The 26,784-nt window shown below is 41.6% G+C and overlaps 1 protein-coding gene across 1 annotated transcript; it reads right to left on the bottom strand.

Moving 5' to 3' along the window:
* Nucleotides 1–3,250: 3,250 nt before the first annotated feature.
* Nucleotides 3,251–15,411, bottom strand: LOC139925605 (equilibrative nucleoside transporter 2-like). Its single transcript, XM_071917058.2, has 13 exons — nucleotides 15,322–15,411; nucleotides 14,108–14,159; nucleotides 13,641–13,722; nucleotides 12,061–12,218; nucleotides 11,135–11,274; nucleotides 10,569–10,703; nucleotides 9,781–9,878; nucleotides 9,291–9,366; nucleotides 9,063–9,154; nucleotides 8,199–8,307; nucleotides 7,537–7,622; nucleotides 6,595–6,791; nucleotides 3,251–3,447 (listed from the first exon to the last, which is right to left on the bottom strand). The coding sequence occupies exons 2-13, from the start codon at nucleotides 14,143–14,145 to the stop codon at nucleotides 3,336–3,338; spliced, it is 1,323 nt and encodes a 440-aa protein (XP_071773159.1). The 5' UTR covers nucleotides 14,146–14,159; nucleotides 15,322–15,411; the 3' UTR covers nucleotides 3,251–3,335.
* Nucleotides 15,412–26,784: the final 11,373 nt, after the last annotated feature.

Genomic DNA, 26,784 nt, shown 5'->3' with positions numbered 1-26,784 from the left:
GCCGCGGCGCGCATGTCACAGGAAAATATCAGCTTTGATATGAGGGAGTTTGTGACGAAAGGGAGAAAGTGAAGAAGATGAAAGTTCATCCCTGATGTGGAAAAGTACAGTGTGCTGTCAGCATTGTTTCAGGCTATAGTTTCAGTTGCACTCTGGGGCTAACTTCAGCTTCGTGACTCGAATCGGGAGCTAACTTCAGCTTCGTGTATAGGATTCAGTCTGGCCCGAATGGATTTTCACACTCAAAACCGATCTCAAAAATGGCTCTACAGCCTTTTTCAGGCCAGCTTTTCACGGGTTAAATCACCTTGGGCCACCCAAAACACCCACGTTACATACTAAACAGGACATAGACTATCTGATTATGCTGTGTAGAGTCTGGCCCAAAGTCATTTTCATGGTCTAATGGACAGCTGAAAAGCCAGCTCCTTATTCGCATTTAAACACAGAAAAATTATGCTTGTGAGCTCCTCAAAACATGACAGCCCGCCCCATGCAAGAACAGAGCAATAGGGCCTGTGATGATGACATGGGCACTCTCAGTCCCGGTCATTGCTGTCTGTGTCTGCTCCCAAACTCCTAAAAAAAACTGTATAGCGCATGTTTAACTATGGAATAGGGGGGTCTACAGGCATACCTATGACTGATTACAACTGATTAACTGAACATAGAGAGTTAGTTGCCCACCAACCCCCAATATGATGGTATAGTGGAAGAGCGATGCTATAGGGGTATTGAGAGGTCAAGTTAGGGACAGGTGAAGGTCAGAGTTTTGCATTCCCAATTGAATAATGGTCAACTCCTCAGCTGATGGTTCGTAACACGTTTAATGCTGTTCAAGATCACAGACACACCACATGAGCAACATAAAAACAACAAATAAATGCTGTGATATTTTAGTAACAGAAAATAGACATTGATATTTGATGACATATATTTACAACTCGCCTCCATTTAACACAAAATAAAAACATAAAATCATTCAGGATTGTCAAACATATGCTATTACGCTATCTTTATAACTCATGAAATAAAGCCAAGTGATCATCCTAGTGATCATTTAGGATAATTCACAGAATCCAACTATTAACAAATAGTTAGCTAGGCTATTTAAGTTAGATACATATTACGTATGTAAAAAGGAAATCCACAAAAATCACATGTACCTTACACACAAATAGCCTATAGTTTTACAATCCAAAATAATCAACACCAGAACACAACTTTTTCACTCGTCAATGCCTTAGTCCAACTAAAATAAACTTCACCCCAGCAAATCTTAATTTAGGAATTAGAATTAGAATGCCAGAGAGATCAGTATATTCTCACATTTGTATTGGTATACTAGCTGTAATGTTTGTTTGTAGTCATAACTTTAATACTCAACAACTGTAATCAATAATTATGTGCTTGTTCAAAGTCTGTACAAGCCATAACTAAGCTGGCATTTCAGCTGTCCACTAGGCCAGATTCTAAACAGCATAATCAGATAGTCTATGTCCTGTTTAGTATATAACGTGGGTGTTTTTGGTGGCCCAAGGTGATTTAACCCGTGAAAAGCTGGCCTGAAAAAGGCCGTAGAGCCATTTTTGAGATCGGTTTTGAGTGTGAAAATCCATTCGGGCCAGACTGAATCATACACTGGGGGATATTTCTTGATACAGTCTTTATGGCATAGCACTGAATAGATTACAAATTACAAATACATTGTTTTCGATCAATAAACATGTCACAGTACCAGTGGTAACAAAGTATTCCCAGTTTGTCATTAAAAAAACGATGTTCGAAAAAATCGACTCGTTCCCGGTCGCACATCACTAGCGAATAGGGAGCTAACTTCAGCTTCGTCTCTGACTCTGAGGTGTTTCACCTGCATGCTTTAAATATGAATCTTCACACCTTAGCTGCACATTTTCACACACAGGTCTCTTTATTTAGCAAGAGCCGTGTGTCAGACTGACAGACAAAAAAACAAAGAAACAACAGCTTTACATGTGAGCGCGTTTGAACCATTTATTATCAAAGCAAGCAAAGTAAAAAACATTGACATTTATAAAAAAAAAATCTTCAAAGGAAGCATAAAAACTGTCATAATTCAAAAACAATACAACATAAATAAACAATAAGCTACCCAGTAATAAAAATGTCTATAAAAAAGAACAGTTAAGTGCAATATAACATTTAAAGATTCCTGAAGTATAAAAATGCCCTGTAATATCTCATAAAATATAACAATCCTTAAGAAATATCAGTATATTCAAACTGCAATGCATCAAAACATACGTTATATGTTATAAATCCATCAGAAGTTCACTGATCTTCAATGAGTTTGTAAAATACAGTAATATTAAGAATGCAAATAAAATACATCTGGATATAATTTCAGTGCATAATCCCTTTTTCTCCTTTCAGTAGTAAAGTAAAAAAATTTTTTAAAATAAAATATCTGTTAACCCGCAAATCTGTCGGAGTCAACACAGCAAGATTTCTTCCTAGCCAATAGGAGCGCTGTATCAGAATTCCTTCCAGCCAATAGGAGTGCTGTATCAGCAGGATGAAAACCCTGAGGCACCACAGGTGAAAATGGATATTTTGGTGATTTTGTCTATTTTGCTTCTATAACTTCTGTACATTTAAATACACACAACAATCATCACAAACTAATATAAACAGTTAATTAATATGTTTTATACCAGAAAACTTCAGGCCATGATGTGAAACTTCACTTTAAGATCCGCCCATCAAATCTGACCTGCTGCTTCTAATCTGCAGAGGCTTTTATGGATGTATTTTATGGAGTATTTTACATGAAAACATATTGCAAAATCTGAAATCTTTGCCACATATGTAATATTTTGTAAAAGCTCTTGTAGACCAAAAGTTTGGCCTAATAACAGTAAATTGCATAGATCCAGGTGAGCAGAAGATCTTTTACACTGTAAACAATTCAGCAAAAACAAACAAACAAAAAAAAAACCCAAACAATTTTTACAAATCGTTATTTACAATTTAGTTCATCAAAAGGAAACATGAAAACTTTTTGACTTTTTCCAGTGAGAAATTTAAGTGTTCAACTTGATATGCAAATGTATGCTTTTTTTTTTTTTTAAATAATCACTAATTTGAATGTTAATAACAAAATAAATAAAATTGAAATAACAAACCAAATGAAGTTTGTACTTGCGTCCACATTTAACATATACAAATTCATTCTGATAGGATGAAAGGAATTTTTTCCTATTTCCTAATATTTTCCTATTCACATGCGGAGCCTCGTCTCGTTTGTCACTGACCAAGGATTAATAAAGTTCTGTCCCGTCTGAACAGCTTCAGTCTCACACCAGTTTGCCCAGCAGGAAGGACAGAGAGGCTCCCAGTGCCAGACCCAGAGCCAGGAAGAAGGTCATGAGAGAACCGGCCGTCTCACAGTCTTTACACCGCACCAACCTGAGGGGGGGGGGGGGGGGGGGGGGGGAGAGATCAGCATACTCCACTACTACATTTTCTTTTATTAACTATTATTATTACCATTATTCTAATTGTTCCTTTTAATTGTATTGGACTTTTTTTTTTATCATCATTATTAATGTTATCATTATTGACTGCTTTCAAAGATTTGGCAGTATATACTGAATTGTATAAAGCTTATTTTTAATTGAAAGAGTTAGAGAGAAAAACAGAGTGTGAGTTAGAGAGAGACAGTGAGAGAAAGAGAGCTAGAGAAGAGAGACACACACTAGACAAATCTCCCTAAAAACACAAAGTGTCGCCCAAATGTCTCAGATTAACGGTTATTTTGATCCTTACAACCTGCAGGAGAGCCTAACTGCTGTATATGGAAGCCCATTCCCGCCACTCAATAAAATAAAAAGCGGCTCAATTGTGACTTTATATCTCAGAATTCTGACTCTTTTTTTTTGCGAGAGAAAAAAAAAAGTCAGAATTCCGAGATATGAACTTAGAATCGTGAAAAAAAAGTCAGAATTCCAAGATAAAACATCTATTGTGAGGAAAAAAGTCAGAATTGTGAGAAATAAAGTCACAATTGCAAGAAAAAAACTCACAATTGAGTCATTTTTTATTTTATTGAGTGGCGGGAATGGGCTTCCATAACTGTAGAACCGAAACAGCACAATAAAAAGATAACGAACTTTCCCAGACAATCATCAGCTGATAAAAAGTTGTTTGATCGAGTGCCATAAAATGTGAAATACAAAGGTCACATCCGGCGTGAGACACTACTGCAGTACAGCAGGTTCAGAACACTACTGCAGTACATCAGGTTCAGGACACTACTGCAGTACAGCAGGTTCAGGACACTACTGCAGTACATCAGGTTCAGGACACTACTGCAGTACATCAGGTTCAGGACACTACTGCAGTACATCAGGTTCAGGACACTACTGCAGTACATCAGGTTCAGGACACTACTGCAGTGCATCAGGTTCAGGACACTACTGCAGTGCATCAGGTTCAGGACACTACTGCAGTGCATCAGGTTCAGGACACTACTGCAGTACAGCAGGTTCAGGACACTACTGCAGTGCATCAGGTTCAGGACACTACTGCAGTACATCAGGTTCAGGACACTACTGCAGTACAGCAGGTTCAGGACACTACTGCAGTACAGCAGGTTCAGGACACTACTGCAGTGCATCAGGTTCAGGACACTACTGCAGTACAGCAGGTTCAGGACACTACTGCAGTGCATCAGGTTCAGGACACTACTGCAGTACATCAGGTTCAGGACACTACTGCAGTACAGCAGGTTCAGGACTAGGGATGCACCGATCCGATACTGATATCGGATATCGGTCCGATACTGACTCAAATAGCTGGATCGGGTATCGGTGACAATGGGGCCGATCTATTCAATTCAATTCTATGTTTATGTCTACGTGCGCATACTACGTCATGCATCAGCAGCGCGCCGGTAGACCCGGCCATTTGCCTTCGGTCCGTCTGGTGGCTCCTCCGGTCCAGCAGCTCCGGAGGATCCCGGAGGATCCCGCCTGCCGCGCGCAGCGTCTCGCGCACTGAATTCTCGCTCGTGGGGCGCGAGTCTCCCGCAGCTAGCATCCAGGCTAACAAGCTAACCTGGCGCCCAACCCTAATAACAGAGCCGGGGTCGGGGTGAGCTGACCGGGGGTCGGGGTGAGCTGACCGGGGGTCGGTGCTGATGCTCGGTAGTTAAAAACACACCTGCATGAATACTTTGTCTCGGTTATATGTTTAAACGCTCCCGGGTACCGCGCGGCCGAGCAGGCTGCCATTTAACCTGCGAGGTAAAGTAGTTTTCCACCAATTATACAATCGGCGCGTCCAGCCAGACTCCATTCATAAATCCAAGGTTTACGGGGACTCGGCTGTAGGCCAACGTTGCTTCCTGCCACAACACGATTTAAAGTGTTTTCCATGTTCGTCAGGTACTGCTGCTCCATTCGGCCGACACATAGTCAGACTAACATACCTTGATTTTTTTTCTGAGGGCTGTTTCATAAAGTAAGATTACCAGTTAAGCCAGTTATTTCAGTAATTTAGGCTTATTCTGCATATTTTGAATGTTTTGTTTTTACCAAGTTACTTGTTTATACTACTTGTGTGAATTATGATTTAATTTATCAAGTTTGTTTGCACTAGTTTGTGACTTAATTGTGATTTAATGTTTACATTTTGTTCTCATTTGATGCAGTTGTATTGTTTTATACTGGAATTTTAATTCCTGACCAATTTGTTGCTGCATTTAAAAGGTTTACACTTGAATTGTAATTCCTGTTAATTTTGAAGATGTTTTACCAAGTTGCTGGAGCACGATTATTTATTATTTTAATAATAAATAACAATTGAGTACATTTATATCTATGTATTTATTTGTTACATTTTGTTTTACAAAGTTAGGAAAGCAATGTTAAAGTCAAGCCTGATGTTGCTTTACACATAAAAGAATGATCCCAGTCTCTTCCACACAGTGAGGCATAGCCTACAGTTTATTAATTAAACACTGGTATCGGATCGGTACTCGGTATCGGCCGATACCCAAAGCCCAGTTATCGGTATCGGTATCTGGACTGAAAAAGTCGGATCGGTGCATCCCTATTCAGGACACTACTGCAGTACATCAGGTTCAGGACACTACTGCAGTACAGCAGGTTCAGGACACTACTACAGTACGTCAGGTTCAGGACACTACTGCAGTACAGCAGGTTCAGGACACTACTACAGTACGTCAGGTTCAGGACACTACTGCAGTACAGCAGGTTCAGGACACTACTACAGTACGTCAGGTTCAGGACACTACTGCAGTACAGCAGGTTCAGGACACTACTACAGTACAGCAGGTTCAGGACACTACTGCAGTACATCAGGTTCAGGACACTACTGCAGTACATCAGGTTCAGGACACTACTGCAGTACATCAGGTTCAGGACACTACTGCAGTACAGCAGGTTCAGGATACTACTGCAGTACATCAGGTTCAGGACACTATTGCAGTACAGCAGGTTCGGGACACTACTGCAGTACAGCAGGTTCGGGACACTACTGCAGTACAGCAGGTTCGGGACACTACTGTAGTACATCAGGTTCAGGACTCACTGCGGAGCGTAGGCCATGCTGAGGCTCGCCAAGTATCCGTTGGAGAAGGAGAACAAGGCCATGATGGTGACGAAGGCAGAGTCGTGAGAGAAGAGGACGGGGAGGCGGGAGTTGGGGATGTTACACATCATGAGCAGAGGGATGAAGAGCAGGCGGGAGAACACCGCCGCCGGGAACAGACGGCTCTCCTTCGATGGCTGGAGGAGGGAAACGTCCGGATTTAGAGTCATAAATAACTGATAATATTATTCTGATAGAGTTATATAGAGTTGTCTGGGATCCATGCAGCATTATGAAAGCTCAAAATTAAAACACTTAAACACTTAAAAATATCGTGGGAAATTTTAGGAGAGTATCTACTTTGGCAAAGTAATAGACTCAAAGTCAATTGTGGAGAAATTTCCCTTTGAATGCAAAAACACCGTCTTGACATATTGCTTCAAATCACATATAAAGTTGTCAAATATAAAATACAAAACACACATAAGTAATTGAGTTCATATGAGAAACTTGAAATTTGAATGTTTATAAATAAAAAAATAAAATATTGAAACCAGTCGTAAATTGTTCTTCATCTTCCAGTAATCACAAATATATTCATCAAAGTGGTTTTACTTTGCTTTACAAACTATTGAAGATGGAAAATATCCACCAAATAGCCACCAAATCCAATATCAAGCTAACTTCACTCCGGTTTTTACTTGTAGGTGGAGAGAGCGATAGTGATCGTGCCAGCTGTCATTAAAGTGAGTCATGTTGCTCAAACCCCAGCCTGTCTCTCTAGCTGCATTGCATTCTGGTCTCTCTCCTGCTCCTGTGGTGGAGAAATTGGTCTCTCTCCTCTTCTACGATGGATTTCTCCCTGTATGACTGTTGAACGTCTCTTGGTGCAAAATGGCGGCTATCGTATCTTATCTGAACGAGGAGGCAGACTGGACTCACCCACTGGAGGAGCGACGGGGCGCTGCGGCCGGCCAGGTCCATGACGTTGAACACGATGAAGCAGCAGACGCAGGTGAAGACTTTATCTGCAGGTGACAGAGAGCGATGACTTAACTGCTGTTCACTATGTCTGACAGTCACACAACATACTGCAGCTGTAATCTGACACCAGTAGTATTGTCAGTTCTAGTGTTTCTCCACATTAAGACTACATTTCCCATCAGCCCCGTTGCTTCCTGCCCCCCCCCCCCCCCCCCCCCCTCCCTGAAGAGGATCAACATGTTGGAAGTGATTTCTCCATCTTCCTTTCCCTCCTTCCACCATCTGCTGCCAGAAACTCTTTCAGCTTTAGCTCCGTTTGCTCTGGAAGAACAGAACCTCTTCCTGTTTTGTGCCGTAAAGCGATCCAGCAGATTTCCCTCCAGATCCACCAGGTGGAGAAACAATGGAGGATGCAGAGTAGAGGCTGGTAGAGGCTGACAGGCTGACCACTGATGCTCTGGTTTGTTTACGGTAATCATACCAATGTCTCAAAATTTACATAGTGATGATTTATTGATGTCAAAATGCTTGTAGGTCTAGTTTCCTTTTATGCGATGCAATTACTGTAATCTAGGAACATTTCAGTGCAGAATGAAGCTTAATAAAAGTAAGTTTCTCACCCCAAGCCTTGTTTTCCTTGTAGACGGTCTGCACTCGGACTGTGATGACGGGAAACACAGCCAGAGTGACGGCAAACACACAGGTCACACAGAGCGCCATGAGCCAGATCTGAGGAGGAGCAGCGACGTGTCAGATGGAAGCATCGATAAGTGGCAGGAAACTGACTGTCTTATCTACACATTTCTGAACTGGTTCTCTAAAAGGCAGTGTGGTTCCACGAAGAACCATCACCTACTAAAGAATCACTTCATTTAGTGGACGGTTGTTCATGTTCCTCATATGGGTCTTTGTGATATTACAGTAAAAGGTTCTGAATCCTTATTTGAGTTACTGGATGGTGGCTGATGGCATAAATTTGGAAACTAACGACACCCCTCGTCCTAATTGGAGGTTAAGGGCAATTAAACAGAAACACAATGCAGGTGTCTAAGCTAAAGGAGTGTAGAAAGAAATAGAGAGAGAGAGAGGTTCTTTAAAGAATCTTGGTCTGAAAGGTTCTTTGTGGAACCAGAAATTGTTCTTATATGGCATCACTCCGAAGAACCATTTTCGGTTTCCAGTTGCCACCTTTATTTTTTTGTGTTTACCGCCAACAGCGGTAACTCTGACTGTTATCGGCCTCTACTGGCCACCAGCAGGAACTGCAACAACACTGACAGAACTTTTCTCCTCTGACACAAATCTCTGGTACTTTCTCTACCAGCCAGAAGTTTCCAGAATAGAAAACAGCCTCCAAATGATGACTGGTTCCCTGACGAAGCGTCTGGCAGACTAACATACAAGCAGTTAAAATTTACTAACAGTTGGATAATTTCCCACCCGGATAAGAAGAAAAGCTTAGTTCATCTCAGAAACAGGTTCACCTTTTTGAAGACAGCCAGGACAGAGGAGCGAGCCGCCGGCTCCGAGCCACTGGCCTCCAGCTCTTTACTGTTGTTGTTCAAAGGCTTCTTGTCTTTAAAGGAAAAATCTTTGCGTCAGTCACCAGATAATAACTTGACCATCCTACATATCTCACAGAAACTCATTCTCATACACCTGAAACCAGATTCTGATGTTCGTATGAGCTTCAAGACTTCATGAAAACCAACCTGTCCCGTTGATGAGCTCCTGAGTCGTCTCCACTTCATCAGCCTGACTGCTGTTTAGATAGAAACGAGCAAATTCCTGCAGAGGAGAGAAAACACTGAAGATCAGAGTCACCATGGAGCGGGAGCGTGTCAACAAGGTTCAAAAGACCTTTTTAATGCTACCTTGAACTGAATTTAAGACCAATTTAAAAACCAAAACAATGAAATAAAGCAGGTAAAATCAGCCAGTTTCTGACTGAGCTGGTGACAGTTCTGAAACAGGACTATGGAAATTGTTAAGGGAAGTGAAGTTTAGTAAAGCAGATAGGATGCAGATTGCACAACTAACCCTGTTCTGGATTAATCTAAGAGTGGACATGCAGCACAAGAAAACTGTCATTACATTAGTGAAAAAAATAAGACCTCTAATAACTGCATGATAGACATTTTAAGACTTTTTAAGGCCTTAAATGCAGATGATTTCAGACTGTTTAAAAGCTCCTCTCCTCACCAGCCGGGGCAGCAGCAGGTAGCACAGCAGAGTTCCCAGGGTGGCGACACACGGAGTGATGAAGTATCCCAGAGCAGCTGAGCTCTTATCTGCTTTACCTGCATGGTGGGACAGAGAGACGTCACCTCAGAGTACTGCACTGGAGTACTGTGTGACTTTTATTGACCCCTATCGGTGACCAGTGGGAATTTCAACAACACTGATAGAACTAATCTCCTCCTACATGTCTCTGGCACTTGGAAAATACAGCAAAGCTACAGAGTCCAAAATGAGTGTGGATGGGACGCTCTTCTGTGTTGCAGCTCTAATTCGTGATTTAGGCTGATTAGATGGTTGTATTTTTACATAAAATCTTGCCTAGTGCAGCTTTAAGACTTTTGTCTGAGTGAAGATTAACTGATGATCCTGAATGGTAGCATTTCATTGCCAAATTTCATTTTTTCAAGTGAATCCTCTATCTTTTGCCCCAAGTTATAAATGAGAAATGACCATTTGAAACCCATCTAGGGAAAGAAAATAACATTTATTTGTCTATCTGCCACAGTGGCTGGTCAAGTCCCAAAGATTCACCAGCCTGGGCGTCCTGGAGGCTCAGTGGTCTGAGGTGCACCAGGTAGTACTGCAGCGTATGTCATCCCCCTGTCTCTCTAAACCCAGTCTTTCCTGTCTCTCTCCACTTTCAACTCTCTAATAAAGGCAAAAAATGCCCCCCCCCCAAAAAAACAATAATTCACCAGCCATTTTCACAATTTAGACTCAGCAGCAGGTGCCAGGTGTCAGATACTCACTGAGGATGGAGAACAGCATGGCGAGGGCGGCGAAGATCCCGGCCAGACCCTGACCGCTCATAAACAGAGTGCTGTACCGGGAGGGAAGCAGACCGACCAGACCAAACAGACTGCCCTGCAGTATTGCACTGAAGGCTGGGGGGGGGGGGGGGGGGGAGAGAGAGAGAGAGAGAGAGAGAGAGAGGGGGGGGGGGGGGGGGGGGGGGGGGACGGGACAGAGAGAGGGGGGGGGGGGGGGGGGAGGGGGGACAGAGAGAGAGAGAGAGACAGTATGGTTGAGATAGGACAAAATACTTTTCAATAACATTAATAACATTATTATTATTATTAGTAGTAGTAGTAGTAGTAGGGGCAAAACTAGTAGCAGTAGTTGTAGTAGCAGTATTAGCAGTGGAGGTAGTAATAATAGTAATATTAGTAATAGTAGTATTAGTAGTAGAAGTCGTAGTAGTTGTAGAAGTACTACTGTTATTATTGTTATATTTCATATATTAAATCCAAAATCCATTGTTAGCTGAAAGATACAAAGTTCTGTGCGAGTTGTGTGTGTGTGTGTGTGAACTCACTGTTGATGAACCAGATGGTTGCCATGGTAACGGAGAAGAAGCTGTCTGGCAGCAGAGGGACCTGCACCAGAGCAGCGGTGAGGGAGAAGAGGAAGAGGATGGCCAGCATGCTGAAGGCCACGCGGACGCGCTCACTCACCCTGCAGGGCCAGAACACAACTTATTATAATACTGATGTCATCCTGATTATTTGATGTTTTGTTTTGAGGTGAAATTTTCTTATTATCTCCTTGTTTTTTCATCTCATCTGCATAATCAACTTTTTTTAGGGCTTTTCTATAGCTTGTCAGTGTCGGTGTCGGGAAACTTCATCTGCTGAGTACAAGTACTATATATACTATATACTACATATACTCTAATACTATCAGTGCGTCTCTACAAGCCGCTATATACTAAGGAGGGTAAAGGACAAAGTGACAGTGCCAAAACATTCATGTGCCAGAAAATGATTCTAAACTGTTACAAGTAAAACTAAGCGCCTTTCAACAGGCAAAACATACATTTGGATTTGGGGTTTAGTTACTGTTTAAAGCAATAATGAAATATATAGATTAATATTTCATTATTACTTTAAACAAATCTGTGTAAAGCCTGACATCTAATTTCAGCAGCATGCTGTTTACCATCAGATGTCAGGCTTTATACGGGTTTGGGTTTGGGGTTAAGATAAGATAAGATAATATTGCACTTTATTGATCCCATGGGGGGAAATTCAGGTTCCAGCAGCAATTGGCAAAACAATGCCAAGGAAGTACAGGAAAGATAATAAAAATAATACAGGAAAGGTAATATAATACAGGGAAATAAGAAAGGTAATATAATAAATAGAAACTATAAATGACAGTGGAAAGGTTCTGCAATAAATGGACTGACTGGAAGATAGAGGATACGGTCCAGAGGTGTGTAGTGATGTGTGTGTTTCTGACCTCTGGTAGAGGAAGGAGTTGAGCAGGGTGAACAGCAGCAGGGGCAGCTGGGACAGGAAGGTCATCCAGCTGTCGAAGTTGTAGTCTCTGGTCTCGCCGGCTGACGAGGCGTTAGCGGAGGCGCTGGTCACGTTCACCGCCAGGCGATCCTTGAAATACTGTGACAGAGGAGAGAAGAAGAAGAAGAATCACCTGCAGCTCCACACTCTGGCAATATGATAATGACCGCTGGTGAGGTCAGCAAATAAAGAAAAACACACATGATGATATTGTCCAAAGCAAAATAGAAATTAATGAATAATAATATCGATATTCGATATTGCGGAAAATATCCCGATATTCGCTAATATCGAATATGAAGAGTTGAGGTTTCATCAGTTCCTCAGTTCGTCTTCAACTCAGAATGTCCAGAATACTAGAAAGGTAGGATATTTTCTGTGATATCGAATATAAAATACCAATATTATTATTAAAAAAATATACATTATTATTATTAAAAGCTAGAATTTGATGTAAGTGAGAAGATATGCAATGATATCAATGCAGAAGAAAAGAAAATAAACACACGATGATGTTATTTGAGTTTCATGCTGTCCTTTCATCTGCTGAGCTGCTGCTACTCTGTGATTTGATGTAAAAGTAAAAGTGGTGTTTGGGTTGTTTTCAGTTTTGGTTCCATGTCCATCTCTGTTTTGGTTCCAGTTATGAATCTGGTGCCACACTTTACCTCACGTTACGAGGCAAATTCAGGTCAGTCAGTCAGTCAGTCAGTCAGTCAGTCAGTCAGTCAGTCAGTCAGTCAGTCAGTCAGTCAGTCAGTCAGTCAGTCAGTCATCTGTCGCTTCGTCAGATGGCCTCTAGAGGGCGTTTTTGACTGTGAGCTGCAGTGTTTCCCATACAGAGGCACAAAACCAAAAGTTGCTCAGTGTATATAAATGGATCTAAATGGATCTCTAATGCTCCTGATGTGACATCACATCATGTCTGTAATGTGGAGATGTACAGACAGTCACAGTCACAATCTCCAGCTGTGAAAACTAAAGTGAAACTTAACATTCCACAGTCAGGAACAGATCTGCAGACAGTAACTCGTCTTCGCTGCCCTACAGACTTTAACGGTAGGTGACGTCATCTTGTGGTATTTAAGTAACATTAGTGGAATTAGGTCATTTAACTGTCGCAGAGCTTCAGTGCAGAGAATTGAACACACGCCGTGGGTCTGTACAGGATCTGTGCTTGTTTACTATTGGCTGCTTGTCAGACTGCACAATTATGGCAAAAATGATAATCCTGAATTTTTTGCAAAATATTGTGATGACGATGTTTTGTCTCGGTTTTAGGAAACTAAATTATTTTATTGTATATTAAGTATTTCTCAAAGTAGCAGCAGCTACAGAGACTTGTTTTCATTCTTACTGTCTTACTTCTGTTGTGGTCCTTATTCACAAAATGTAATAATGAATTTGCAATAATTCAACCAATGAGATTATTTCTGCTTCTGAGAAATATTTGTAAAACTAAAACTCCAGTCTGTCTTCTGACAGACGGAGGATGTGCAGGTGAAGCGGAGGCTCAGGTACCTGCGAGGCCGTCACAAAGAAGTTCCAGGGCAGCAGAGTTCCCAGACCGAGGAGGAAGATGATGGCGGCTACAGCCTGACCGCTGGAGGCAGGAGAGAGGAAGACATGGAGGAAGACCAATCAGATCACACACAGGTAAAAACTTTATTCATCTCTGGTGAACTGGAATAGAGTTTTACAGCTTTAGAACCAAAGAGTTTCTCTTTTCTCTGTCTGTTCAGCCATGGTGGCTATCACTGCTCATGCTGACTACCCAGTTCTTCTTCTTCTGTTGATTCCAAACAAACCGGAAACGTAAAACATTTTCCCAGGAAAGAGCTACCAGACACCGGCTGTTTAGAACAGACAATGGAAAAGCTTCATGAACTGGATACAGGCTGAATCACTTGAGTTACAGCAGACAGATAGACAGATTTGTCTATGTAAATGTTGTATATTGTTACTTTAATGCAAAGCAGTAAACTCACCGGTCAGGAGGCGGAGTCTGTTTCTTCTGGTTCCACATCTTTCTGCTCTTCTCTGCAGGGCAAGAAAAACATTTGAATTAAAAATAATGACCTCAGGGTCACTCTAATATCACAACTATTGTCATTACTATGTAATAATGTAGCAGGCTTGCAATTCACACCAAAAAGATGCCGTCCTCCATCCATTCAACTAATCGCTGACTCGTCGGTATTGGCCAACAATCCTATCAACGCCCACTGATATATTATGGTCTGTTTATGGTCATGGGACAGTAAAAATCTGATTTATCCTTATCCACACACACACACATACACACTTCCTGCAGTCAGTTTGTCAGACCTGAATTCACCTGTCTGACCTGATCCCACTGCTCTCTAAAGTACCAATATTTAGTGTCATTTTTCTATAACTTCTTTCTATATTTACTACTTTTATCCCTTTGTACAGCACACTCGCTCCACATGCTGTTTATCTCATTGTCGGAGCTCACTTCAAACGAACACTGTGTGTGTTACAGAATTCATCAGATAATGCCGTGATGACTCATCAGTGTTGCGTCAGGGCTCCACATGGCGCCCGCGCCACATCAGTTCCTGGATGTCTTTATAGATTCAGTTCAGTTCATTCAGGTAAAGAAACACCTGAATAAACACAGAAACTAAATCCACTGGACTTCAGACTGAAGACTGAGTTAGAGGAGAAACCTTCAGCTCTTCAGTTTTAACTGCAGTGGGTTTTGTTTCTATTTTTCGTTTATTCCTGTATCATCTGTTTCATCACGGCAGAAACATGTGGCTGTACACTGCCGCACCAAACACACTTCTAATGGATTCATTCATTCATTCATTCATTCATTCATTCATTCAGACAGTTCGGATCATTTCACTTCACAACCAGAACCAAACCCTCTTCTTCATCCAATGAGACAAAACGGAAGTCAGTCAGTCTATTCTGTCACATCTCAACATGTGGCTGATGAGACTGTTGAATATAATCTGCTTAATGTAATGTGACGAGTTTAATTTGCTATTATTTTAACACTGAATAACTCTTCATTAACCTAACCTCTGTTATGGCGCGTTAATCACACGTTAAGTCTCCAGGAAAAGCCAGATCAGAATCAATGAGATGATATAGAAGTCAGTATAGAAGTAAATATAAAAATCAATGAAATAAAAAATAAAATAATAAACATATTCCAAACAAAGCTCACCTGTAGTATAATGTTTTATCCCGGGTGAGGATGAGGCGCGCGCGGCTCTGCGGACGGGGGGTGTTTGAAAGTTAAGGCGCGTGGAAGATGAGTGATTCCGGTGCTTCTGCAGGGGCAGGGCGTGCTGCGTTCAGGGGCCGTCCCGAAAAGTGAAAGATTTTTATCTTGTGGGAACAAGTTATTATCTTGTGCGCACAAGGTGATATTTTTTTTTATCTTGTGCGCACAAGATAAAAAAATATCACCTTGGGGACTTTAGGGGCTCCATAAGAATGTGTGGAGTAGTTTTTGTGTCTTTATTTTGAAACTGAAAAAAAGGTTTTGAAAGTGAAAAAAATTCTGAATAAATAAAAATAAAAGATTTGAATGTGGAACAAAGTAGCCTATTGAAAGTGAAAAAAATGTTTTCAGTTTTGGATTCTTCCCATTTCACTTACAATGTCCTTTTTTATTCATTCAAATCATTTTTCATTCATTTAAATATTTTTATTAATTCAAATCATTTTTTCATTAATTCAAATATTTTTTTCATTCAAATCTGTTTTTTATTCATTCAAATCATTTTTCACTCATTCAATCATGTGTCACACGCAAAATCTCAGACTGATCCGATTTTTGTAAATGATGCATCTCACTTGCATTCAGACTGACTCTGATCTGCCTGAGAGGAAACTACAGCTACAGCTCAAAACAAGGAGTCATATCTGTTATTGATTGGCCCAGACGGGGGTGACATCATTCGTGAGGGACGGACATGTTTACTGCTGCCTTGTTGTTCACTGTGAGCTGCAGGTTGAGGTCTCTCTGCAAGACACTTTAACCATCAGGGAAACATAAAGGCTTCAAAGTTCACTGAATAATCTCTGAATAAATTCTAAAATCTGTCAACCTTCATTACTGTAACACCTGCAACACGTGAATATTATCTTCCAAAATGGCCTCTTCAGATATGTTTCATATCTTCAGATATGCTTATTTGATCTGAAGAACCACACGTACTAATGTGATGTCATGACTTCAACACCAGATGGCAGCACTGGAGCAATTTAGCACACACACACACACACACAGTCAGTCAGTACAGAGAAGATAAAGTCTCGCTATAAGAGCTTCACAGCTAAAATTTGAAAGAAAAACAAGTCAAAACCACAGAAAACCACACAACCACAGAAAAGTGACGTTTTTATTAACATCAGCAAACAAAAGAAGAAGAAGAAGAAGAGGAATTGTGGAGAAAAAGTGCCATTGTATGTCTTTGCTTTAGGCTATAGGACATCTGTTTTCTGTAGAATATTGATCAGCATGTGTCCATCATGTGATTACATGTGAAACATAACAGAAAGGAGTGCTTGTTCTTTTTTCATGATCATAAAAGTGTTGATGAAAGTGGTGTGTCCATGTCCTGTGGCAGTGGTGTGATGAGACGCTGCTTTGTCTACTGGGAAATATTTGGCCTTGTGCATATAAGCCTAATAAAGTAACTCACCATTCCTTCTGCTGTGTGTGTTCCTGCTTCTCTCCATGCTGCATGCTTCATTAAGGAGAACGCTGAATTAGATGATGTCGAAATAGTCTTTATTTCAATTTTATTCTTCAATTGGCATCACAAACAGGATCCCATACAGGAGAGACGGACTCTGCTTTACCATTAAGGTGAGTTGAGGGTTCGGGGGAGAAGGAAAAGATTGAGGGAACCAATCTCCAAAAGAAGAGAGCGCTATACAAATAAATGATTCCCTGTAGCCAGTGGTGGAGAAAGGTACGAAAAGTAGTGGGAAGAAGTGACAGGAGGGACTGACGAAGATGAAAAATACCATTATGGTAATGCATGGACATGTTGGTGGAATGAATCATCGTTACATCAAACAACAATTTCAAAGTCCATTCAAAATACACAAACTGATATGACAACAAACACAGCTCAAGTTTTAATAAATCTGACCAAAGCCTCAACTGAAATGCCTGCAGCTGCTGGAGTTTATCCTAAATGTCCCACAATAACTCCAGAAGGTGAGATCTGTTTCTCTGAGGATGAGGATGGTTTTCTCTCCCTGGCAGCAGCAGTGAAGACACAACAGAGACACAAGCTATAAGCAGCTGCTCAGCTGGCTAGACAAAACACAGAGGCAGAACAGGGGGAGGACACTGCTGAGGATGATAAGGAGGGAGCTGAGAGGACAGACACAGACAGTCTTATGAAACCATGTAGTAGAGATGTGGAACACAAACTGCCTGATGTTAAACTAAAACAAACAGATAAATCTGAACCAGGTGTCCACCCTAAATTGCATCTAGGAGAGCTCATTATGGAGAAACCCTGGATGCCTAAGGAATTAAGCTCCATATTGGATTCCCTCCCAAATCCGATAAATCGACCAGATGATTTCATTTCAAAAGTAGCACAGTTGGCACAGATATACAGCTGTTTAGCAGTAGATATACTGCAATTGTTGCAACTGTCCTACCACAAGCACTGGCCAATCGTTAAACCCTCATTCAATCTGACAGCAGAGAGTGCGTGGGGGGTAAATGGCCTTCCATCAATGACTCAGTGGCTCTTTGACACACTTCCAACTGCAGTTGAGAATGAAGCACGTGCTCATGCAGATTTTTACAAAGTCATGGCTTGCCAACAGAAAATGGGTGAATTTGTAACTGAATATGCTGAACGATTTAAATTGGTGTGGGATCACAATTCAGGCATGAACACTGATGATACTGCAGAAGCCTTTCTAGTCACTAATTTTCTATTCTCAGGATTGGATCCCAAATGGCCAGCCTGTATAAAGTCACACAGCCAGACTGGCGGACAAAATCATGGACTGGCACGATGCTTGCGCTGTCCAACATGGAGCGAGCCCTGCCTGCAGTTATAACAGCACCATCCTCTGGTCAAGTAGGCTTTTCCCTACAACAGAGGTGAAACCAAAATAGATCACGTCAGAAACGGGCTAATTGGCAACCACCGCAAAATAACCAAATGCCACACCCTCGACGTGCACGTAACAAAGCCAATGATCAATGCAGATATTGTGGTAAATATGGCCATTGGGCCAGGGATTGTTATTCATGCCGGGCTGGGTATGCGCCCTACCTGGCCGCCCTACCTCCTGCTCTGTATGCCCCACCACAGCCGAATCAGCAAACTCCTTTCTAGCTGCATAATCATCAGCAGCAGAATTAGGGGTGCCACCAGGTAAATAAGAGAGACAGACAGAAGAACCAGTGTGTGCTTATGAAATTGTCAGCTAGTCCTGAGGAGGACCCAAACCTGGAGCTGGAGGTGGGTGGAAAGTGTGTTCAATTCTTAGTAGATTCTGGAGCTACTACTGTATGTCTGAAGTAAATCAATACAAAGTGTGTTCTCCCTCATCTCACAGTGTGCAGACTGTGGGAGTGGCAGGTATTCCACTTGATGAGTGATTATCTAATATCACTTCTTAAAGGTGTAATAGACGAAACATTCATTTTTGATTTCCACTCAGTCTCCAGTCTCATTGTTGGGTCGGGATTTGCTGTGTAAGCTACATGCTACTATGTTCATCTCACCACAATGCATCAGCTTGTTAACCAGAACAGAGAAGTCATCAATGTGCTAAATTATTGGCTTCAATACAGGTCATAGCGTTGTTTAGTTGGTCTGTCTGTTGCAGTTGATGCTCAATATGATCAAACAGTGGAGGCTCATTTGTCACAGTCTGCTGAACTGCATCTTATGGGCAAAATCTACTTTGGTCCAGAGGGTATTGCAGCAGAAGTTAACTTGAATCCAGAGCAATTGGCTTTATATGCAGTCAGATGCAGCACCTCATGTTACTTTAGTTGTGGCATTTGGGCATGAACCTTGAGAATTAGGCATTATGTTGAAACGCATGCATTGTACGCGTCAATACAATTTGTCATCTCTTAAAGGTATATGCCCTGTAATTAACATTTCTAGAACAGAAAATAATAGTGGCAACAACCAGTCCCTGTAACACCCGTATGATGACAATTCCTAAACCAAATAGAACAAATTCTTGGAGGTTTGTGCAGGACCTCAGGAATATAAACGCCTGCGTTGTTCCAATGGCGCCTATACTCCCTGATGTTTCCTCTGTTCTCACTAGCATACCTGCTAACAGCACTCATTACACAGTGGCTTGACTTGTGTTCCACCTTCTTCTCAATTCCATTGCATCCTGATCCTTTGTCTTCACTTATGATGGTCAGCAACACACCTGGACCAGGTTACCACAAAGCTACACTGAGAGTCCTACTGTGTATGCTGCTGCAGTCCGCCGAGACCTGAAAGACTTGGAATTGCCGGGTGGTAGTACTTTGAAACGATACGCTAATGATCTGTTGATAGCCTTCCCATCTCACTCTGCCTGCACAACAGACTCTATTATCCTTCTTACCACCTTAACTGAGAAAGGACATGTAGCCTCACTGAATAAACTCCAGTTTTGCCTTCCCAAGGTTGAGGACCTGGTTCATGTTCTCGCCGCCGGGCAGCGTCTGCTCTCTCCAGCCGGAGTAGATGCTCTCTGCCTTGACCAAACCTCGGACAAAGAAAGAACTGAATTCCTTCCTGGGCATGTGTACCCACTCCATGGACGCTGTATTGCGACCTGCAGCCAGCACGTCCGCCCTTAATGAAGTTCAGTGGACTTCGGAAATGGATCATGCCTTTGCAGCCTTGAAAGACGCTCTGCGCTCAGCTCCTGCTTTGAACATTCCAGATTACACATTGCCTTCCTACTCCATGTGTCCGAAAAGGAGCGAAACCGGTATCTTGGCACAACAACATGGTATGCCAAATAGCATACTATTCAGCTCGGCTCCTGGCTGTGGTTCGTGGTCACCCTGGTTGTCTCAGGTCTGTTGCTGCCACTGCATGTGTACTGTTTGACAAAAGTACAACCATTGTCCCAGATTCCAACTGTATATGTTCCTCACACAGTCCAGATTCTTCTTCAGAAGGCGGCTACACAACACTTCACTGTTGTGCGATGTGCACAATATGAGGCGGCTATTTTAGGCCGTGTCAACGTCACTGTTGTTAAGGCCCCAGCTGTTAATCCAGCGACCCTTTTGCCTCCACCTGCAGGTGATGCTGAAGACACTGAACCACCTCATGATTGTGTACACGTTGTTGAGTCTGCTACCTCACCACGTCCTGATTTGCAACAAACACCATTGACTGAGCCTGATTTGATTCTTTATACAGATGATAGTTCTTTGCGCCTTTCTGGTAAAGATTACCATGCAGGAGGTTATGCCGTTATCACAGAATTTGATGTGCTGGAATCTGCTGCACTTCCCCCTGGAACATTTGGCTGCATTTTGGCATCGTTCATGATTTTGGTATGTTATAGAAGCACCGTGGTTTCCTCACTTCATCAGGTACTCCATTGCGTCGTAACACAAGCTGTTCTTTTGCCCTCAAGACTTACGTTGTTCAGTGTGAGAACCATACTGGTGGTTCTGATCCTGTCTCTCTAGGTAATGCACATGCAGATGAAGTCGCTAAACAGGCCGTGCTTCATCCTTCCCTTGTGCTTCCCCAATGTCCTCAGTTGCAACCTACGCTTTTGCCGGCACCGTCCCATAATGATGTCATTGTGGCTCAGTCCAATGCTGATGCAGTGGAACAGGCTGTTTGGCGTAAGAAAGGTTGCCAGCTGTCGGAGTCCGGTCAGTGGCTCCACCCTGATGGTCGACCTGTTTGCCTGCATTCTCTCCTCCATGCTTTGGTCCGCTTAACTCACAGCCATGTCGGATCATATTATACAAAAACAATGGTTCACGTAGAACCCACACATCGAAGTATGATTTAACTCTTATTACATGACATTTCGATCCATGATGGATCTTCGTCAGGTCAAATTAAAATTAGAACCACCTGTTCATTCGTCCTATATATAGGCTTCACTGCCACCTGGTATGTGACGTCACCACAAGTAAAAAGGACAGGTGAAACTCAGCAGGTTTGTGTGCTAGATAGTATGTCAACAACATAATGTAGGGCAACCAAAGGCTGTGACAAAACAAAGCCAATACCGTCAGGGCCTTTTGTAAATATACAGATAGACTATGTAAATATGTATTTAATATGTAAATGTATACCATGCCAAAGTATATTCTTGTCTGTGTAGATATGTTCTCAAGATGGATAGAGGCAATGCCCTCTAGGAAATGTGATGCCAAGTCAGTAGTAAAGCTACTAGTAACCCAAATCATCCTAGGTTTGGCATCGAGATCTTGAAACAGAGATAGAGGAACTCATTTCACTCATTCTATCATCAAAGAGTTGTGTAAAGTTCTTGGACTAAATTGGCAACTACACATGCATTGAAACAGAGACTTCAAGCTAACAGCTGAGACAGGGCTCAAATGGCCAGATGCCCTACACCTTGTACTAATGTCTCTAAGATCATCTCCCAACAGGATTGTCTCCTCATGAAATCCTCATGGGTCGACCAATGTCCACAGTGTCTTCGCCTCCTCTGACACCACACTAACTAATCAGTTGAGACTTTGCCATTCACAGGTAGCAGCAGCGTTTCCAGCAGTCGAGGAGGGTCCCAAACATCCCTTCCAGCCAAGAGATTATATACTAATTAAATCAATAGGCAGATCTTCTCAACATGAAGAGATGTAGTAAGGTGCTCTTTGGATACAAGGCTTGATCATCAAACAAGGGAACAAAAGGAGATTTGTCCACGGCACTCTTACTTGTAAAAATTCATCAGACCTTCACCCTGATGAAGGCAAGATAAGCCGCTACACATGGGTTAGACATTCCCACTGATCTTTTCATCCTTGTTGGACATGCCAAGATAATAAAGGTATTTTTACAGTAATATACAAGTAAGGGTGCCTTGTTTTTTTTGGAGTGCAAAATGTTCTTGTTTTCCCTTGTTTGGCAGATGTTCTTGTTTGTCTCCTTTGTGGAAAAGTCCCTTCCAGGTGCTGCTGACCAGTGATACGGCTGTAAAGGTAGCAGGCAAACCAACATGGATCCATGGAACCCATTGCAAAATGGTTCCAGCCCCGCAGGTGATAGGAGAACCAGATGGAACCAGTGGAACAGCTCCCTACTGCGGTTCCTTCTGGCCATGGTGTTCATTATAGTCCCAACCCTCCTGGTGACCCGAGGGAACCTCTGAGCTCCTGAGGGATCCTCGATGCAGCTGGAGCACACAAGCTCACATATTCCCAGCACCGACACGCACACTGATAACCGCACCACACCTCTCCCTCTCTGCAGGAAGAAGAGAGGTACTAAGAAACTTCCTGTTTCGGATGCATCTTAAAGCTTTTGATACCTCTAAAGTGTGTGGTACGCCATTATAGGCCCAGATCGCTGTACTGATTTCCCTAATGAGAGTGAGACTGTGACCAATGACACAGAGAGGCTTAAAACAATCATCAAAGATCTGCAAGATCATAAACCTACAACCTGGAATCCACTAGCCTCATTTTTTGGTTCCTTTGTACCCACCATCATTTCCTATATAGTGTATGGTTTAGTCTTCCTGTTGTGCATGATTGTAGTTATTTCCTGCATTAAGAAAATGTGTTCAGTATGTTGTAACTGTGTAGCCAGTGTGGCCACAATGCCAACCACCACCAACACCACTATGATGGTTGCCATTGTGCCTCCACCTGTAGATGCATATGCAGATGATGATTATCCGGATGATTATCCTGATGACATTCTCTCTCATGGTAACTGTATGTGTGCTTTGTGCCCAGACATGGATAACCTGTCAGAACGTATCGCCTCATTTATGATTTTTCCCTCTTTCAATCCACTTGAGGGTTTTTGTCCTAAATGTGAATGTTAGTGTCGTTACCCGCTGCGCCTTTTACTTTTCCATTGTCAAGGGTGAGGAGGAGATGTCTGGCCAGTGTGGACCTTTATGTATTGCGATTTCTGTCTTCTGTATGTAAATGTTTTGAGTAAGACTTTCTCAGTCTCTTGGATGATAGACGGGACTCACAAGGCATACTGGTTAGGTTAATTGACTTAATAATAAACTTCTTGTACTTGATATTCATATATCTTGTTTAATCATGTAGTTGCCCAAATTGGCATATGTTGTTCCTATATGTTGTTTCAAGTTCCAGGGTAGATGTTTGGCCTCGTCCATATAAGCTTTGTTAATGTAACTCACATTCAGAGAACTGTACCATTTTTACTGTGTACTTCTCTCCATGCTGCATGGATCATTAAAGAGAACACTGAAATGGATGATGGCGAAATAGTCTTTATTTCAGTTTTATTCATCAGTTACGAAGCAGGAGCTCCTCCCCGACAACTTCCTCCGTGGGACCAGCATATATGATGAACTGATTCAGATGCATCGTAAAGCTTTTGGGACCTCTAAAGTAAGCGGGTAAGGTCCAGTCTCATTACGGGTCGGTATACCATACATAAGCAAAATTTTCTGACCACTAGAGGGTGACAAAAACAGCAACACATTTGTAAATAAAGCACAGCAAAGCCACTTCTCCTTCCCTGCCTCCCTCCACTACATTACGGAGGCCTACCAAGGACAAACACTGCAAAGCACTGTGCATAAAGGCTAACAGCTAAGATAACCATACCTACAGAGAAGTGTCACTGGTTACCAGTCTCACTGATCACAGTCTCATCTTAATTCTCCACCTTCACCATATTATTATTCAGGAATAATAAGAGGAGAAGAAGAAGAAAAGAAGAGTGCATTGGCTTCCTTTTTTCATGTATTCTTTGAACTTTGACTCCAATCAGCAGCTTTAAACAGATTTGAACTGGAAGGAAGGAGGCAGCAGATATACAGGACTACACAATAATATACAATAATAAACATCATGGGTCAGCATGAAGGATGTGAGTCAGCTGTCATCTGTATTTTGGAAATCTCATAAATTTGTTGGAATAAAACTTTTCCACAACAGATGAAAATCTTCATTTCTTCTGTTCATTTGGCAGACAGAAAAAAAGTGCTGAAATTTGAGTACTTTGAAATTCAAAAATACTGCATCCAATAATATCTTGATACGAATTACATGTTATTTGTTTTGACTCCAGCCAAATACAAAATACATAAAAGTAATTAAATATGTGTTTCAAATACATTTAATTGAAATACTCTCTGCTGAAGGTCTTTATTTGACAGCATTGTGCAGCTGCTCACACATCACACACTCAGACCCAGAGCCGCTGTGAACCATGACAGTTAAAACTGTGGAAAATGTTCACAGTAGTTCTCTGTGGAAAAAGTAATAGTCCAATGCTGATACTCAACTTACTATCAACTGACTGTAATGTGTCACTAAAATTTACTGAGTTTCAGGCGATTCTCACAATAGTGTGAAAAGTAGTTTAGATATTCAGTGTCTAGGTTTGGGTTAATCCTACGGGTGGGGTCAGGGTTAGAATGGGGTTAGGGTTAGGTCAGGATCACATAGTTTGTAGAGATGCAGCAAATAGGCAAAAGACACTTTATTGAAAATCTACTTTTTGTCACCTGATAGTTGGATTATCAAAATAAAGTGTTACTGAAAATAGTTAAAAAAAACCCAAAAAACTTCATGAAAACATGATGCTTATTTTAGTGAGTTTATTTATGAATATCATTTAACACAATTTCATACATTAGTCAACTGTGAGAGACATGAAGTAGTTACTAACATTACAGGTTTTATTTTGAAAAATCGGACCGGAAGTTGAAAATATTCTGCTGTCAGCTTGACACAAAGACCCGTTCATATGTGGATTGTATCGCTGAAGAGCAGAACCAAACGGAGTCTTCTACCGGTAAACACCGCCGCCAACAACCAGCCACCGTCAGCTATTGATGATATTTAACGGTATTTATTTGAAGACTTTTTCCGTTCAGCAGCAGTTTACACCGCCGGACCCGGAGCAGAGATGTCGGGAAAGTCAAAATGATGCTTTGGACGGTCAGTAGGTAAGTTTAAAAAGGGTTTTCTTTCTCCTCTTTCCTGTTTAATCTCTATATTGTTTTATTCACAATAACCTGCATTATGCTACCAAGCAGAGCAACACTCACCTATCAAATCCTCATGAAACTAATGTAATCTAATGTAGCCTAATAATGTAATATATTAGTCACCTTATAACTGCTTCATGTTTTTTTAGTCTATTTCAATTAAACCTCCACACACGTTTAAATAGCTTTGTTTTCCCCCGTAGCCTGCTGCTCTGCTCCTCTCACTCATCTGTGGTGCTCAATAGTGAGTTTATGATGAACTTATTAACTTTATGTTATTTTTATCCTCTATAGTATCACTGTAATATTCTTATAGAGGCTTACAGTTTGTCTATGGTAGACTAGTTTCAGTGACCTTATCATAGGCCTACTTTATGTTCTTTTGTCTCCTATAGTATCACTATAATATTTGCATAATATTCCTATAGCAACTTATAGGGTGTATGTGATACTGAATACTGAGTTTGTAATGACTTTATGGTGCTTAAAGATATTCTTATCCCCTTTATTATCACTATAATATCCCTATAATAGTCTTGAGTTATAGTGTCTGTGGTCCACAGTGATTTTAAAGTAAACCTATTTTATCCCCTATAGTGTCACTATAGCCTAATATTCCTATAATATTCCTTTTTTTTTATAGTGTGTCTCTGGTACTCAATACAGAGTTTATCGTGACCTTATGGTAGCCTACTTTATATTATTTGATTCCCTATAGTTTCACTATATTATTCCTATAATATTCCTATGGTGACTTACAGTGTGTCTGTGAGTTTTCAGTGACTTTACGATACTTTATGTTAGGCTACTTTTATCCCCTATAATATTCCTATAGTGACTCATAGTGTTGCAGTGCTGCATTTGATCCTAAGCTCCGTGCCGCTCCTCCTCGGCCTGCTCGGGACACAATAGTCCGGGACAGGCCGGTCTGTCCGGCTCCGTCTGGCCCAGCTGGCCTCTTTTGTTCCGCCTCGGGCTGATTAACATGCAGCATCCTGCCGCAGCATCTGGTCCTGCAGCCGCTCTTTGTCCCGCTGTCCGCTCACAGCCAGTCCCATACTGTCTGACCTCAAACCTGCAACTATAGTCTGGATCTGGATTAAACCGTGCAGGGTGAACAGTAGAGGAGGATACAGCTGAAGTTGTTGGTCATCTTGAAACTTCTGCTGACCAATAAAGTTGAGTTTTTAAAGAAAGAATGCCTGTGTAGCATGAGAGCTTAATTTCCCCAAAATTAATAAATACTAACACACAGAAAAGGTGCCGAAAATAGTTTTTGGGAGTGATGCCATAGAAGAACCATTTCTGGTTCCACAAAGAACCTTTCAGACCAAGGTTCTTTAAAGAACCATTTCTGCACTAGACTCCTGCATTGTGTTTTTATCTGTCCTTCTACAGCCTCATTTGCAATTGCACATTATAGAGGGGTTTGGTTATTTTCCACATTTACACCATCACCCACCATCCAATAGCC

Source organism: Centroberyx gerrardi, chromosome 3, assembly GCF_048128805.1.
Source record: "Centroberyx gerrardi isolate f3 chromosome 3, fCenGer3.hap1.cur.20231027, whole genome shotgun sequence".
NCBI lineage: Eukaryota > Metazoa > Chordata > Actinopteri > Beryciformes > Berycidae > Centroberyx > Centroberyx gerrardi.
This window is presented reverse-complemented; position numbering and strand designations above follow the sequence as displayed.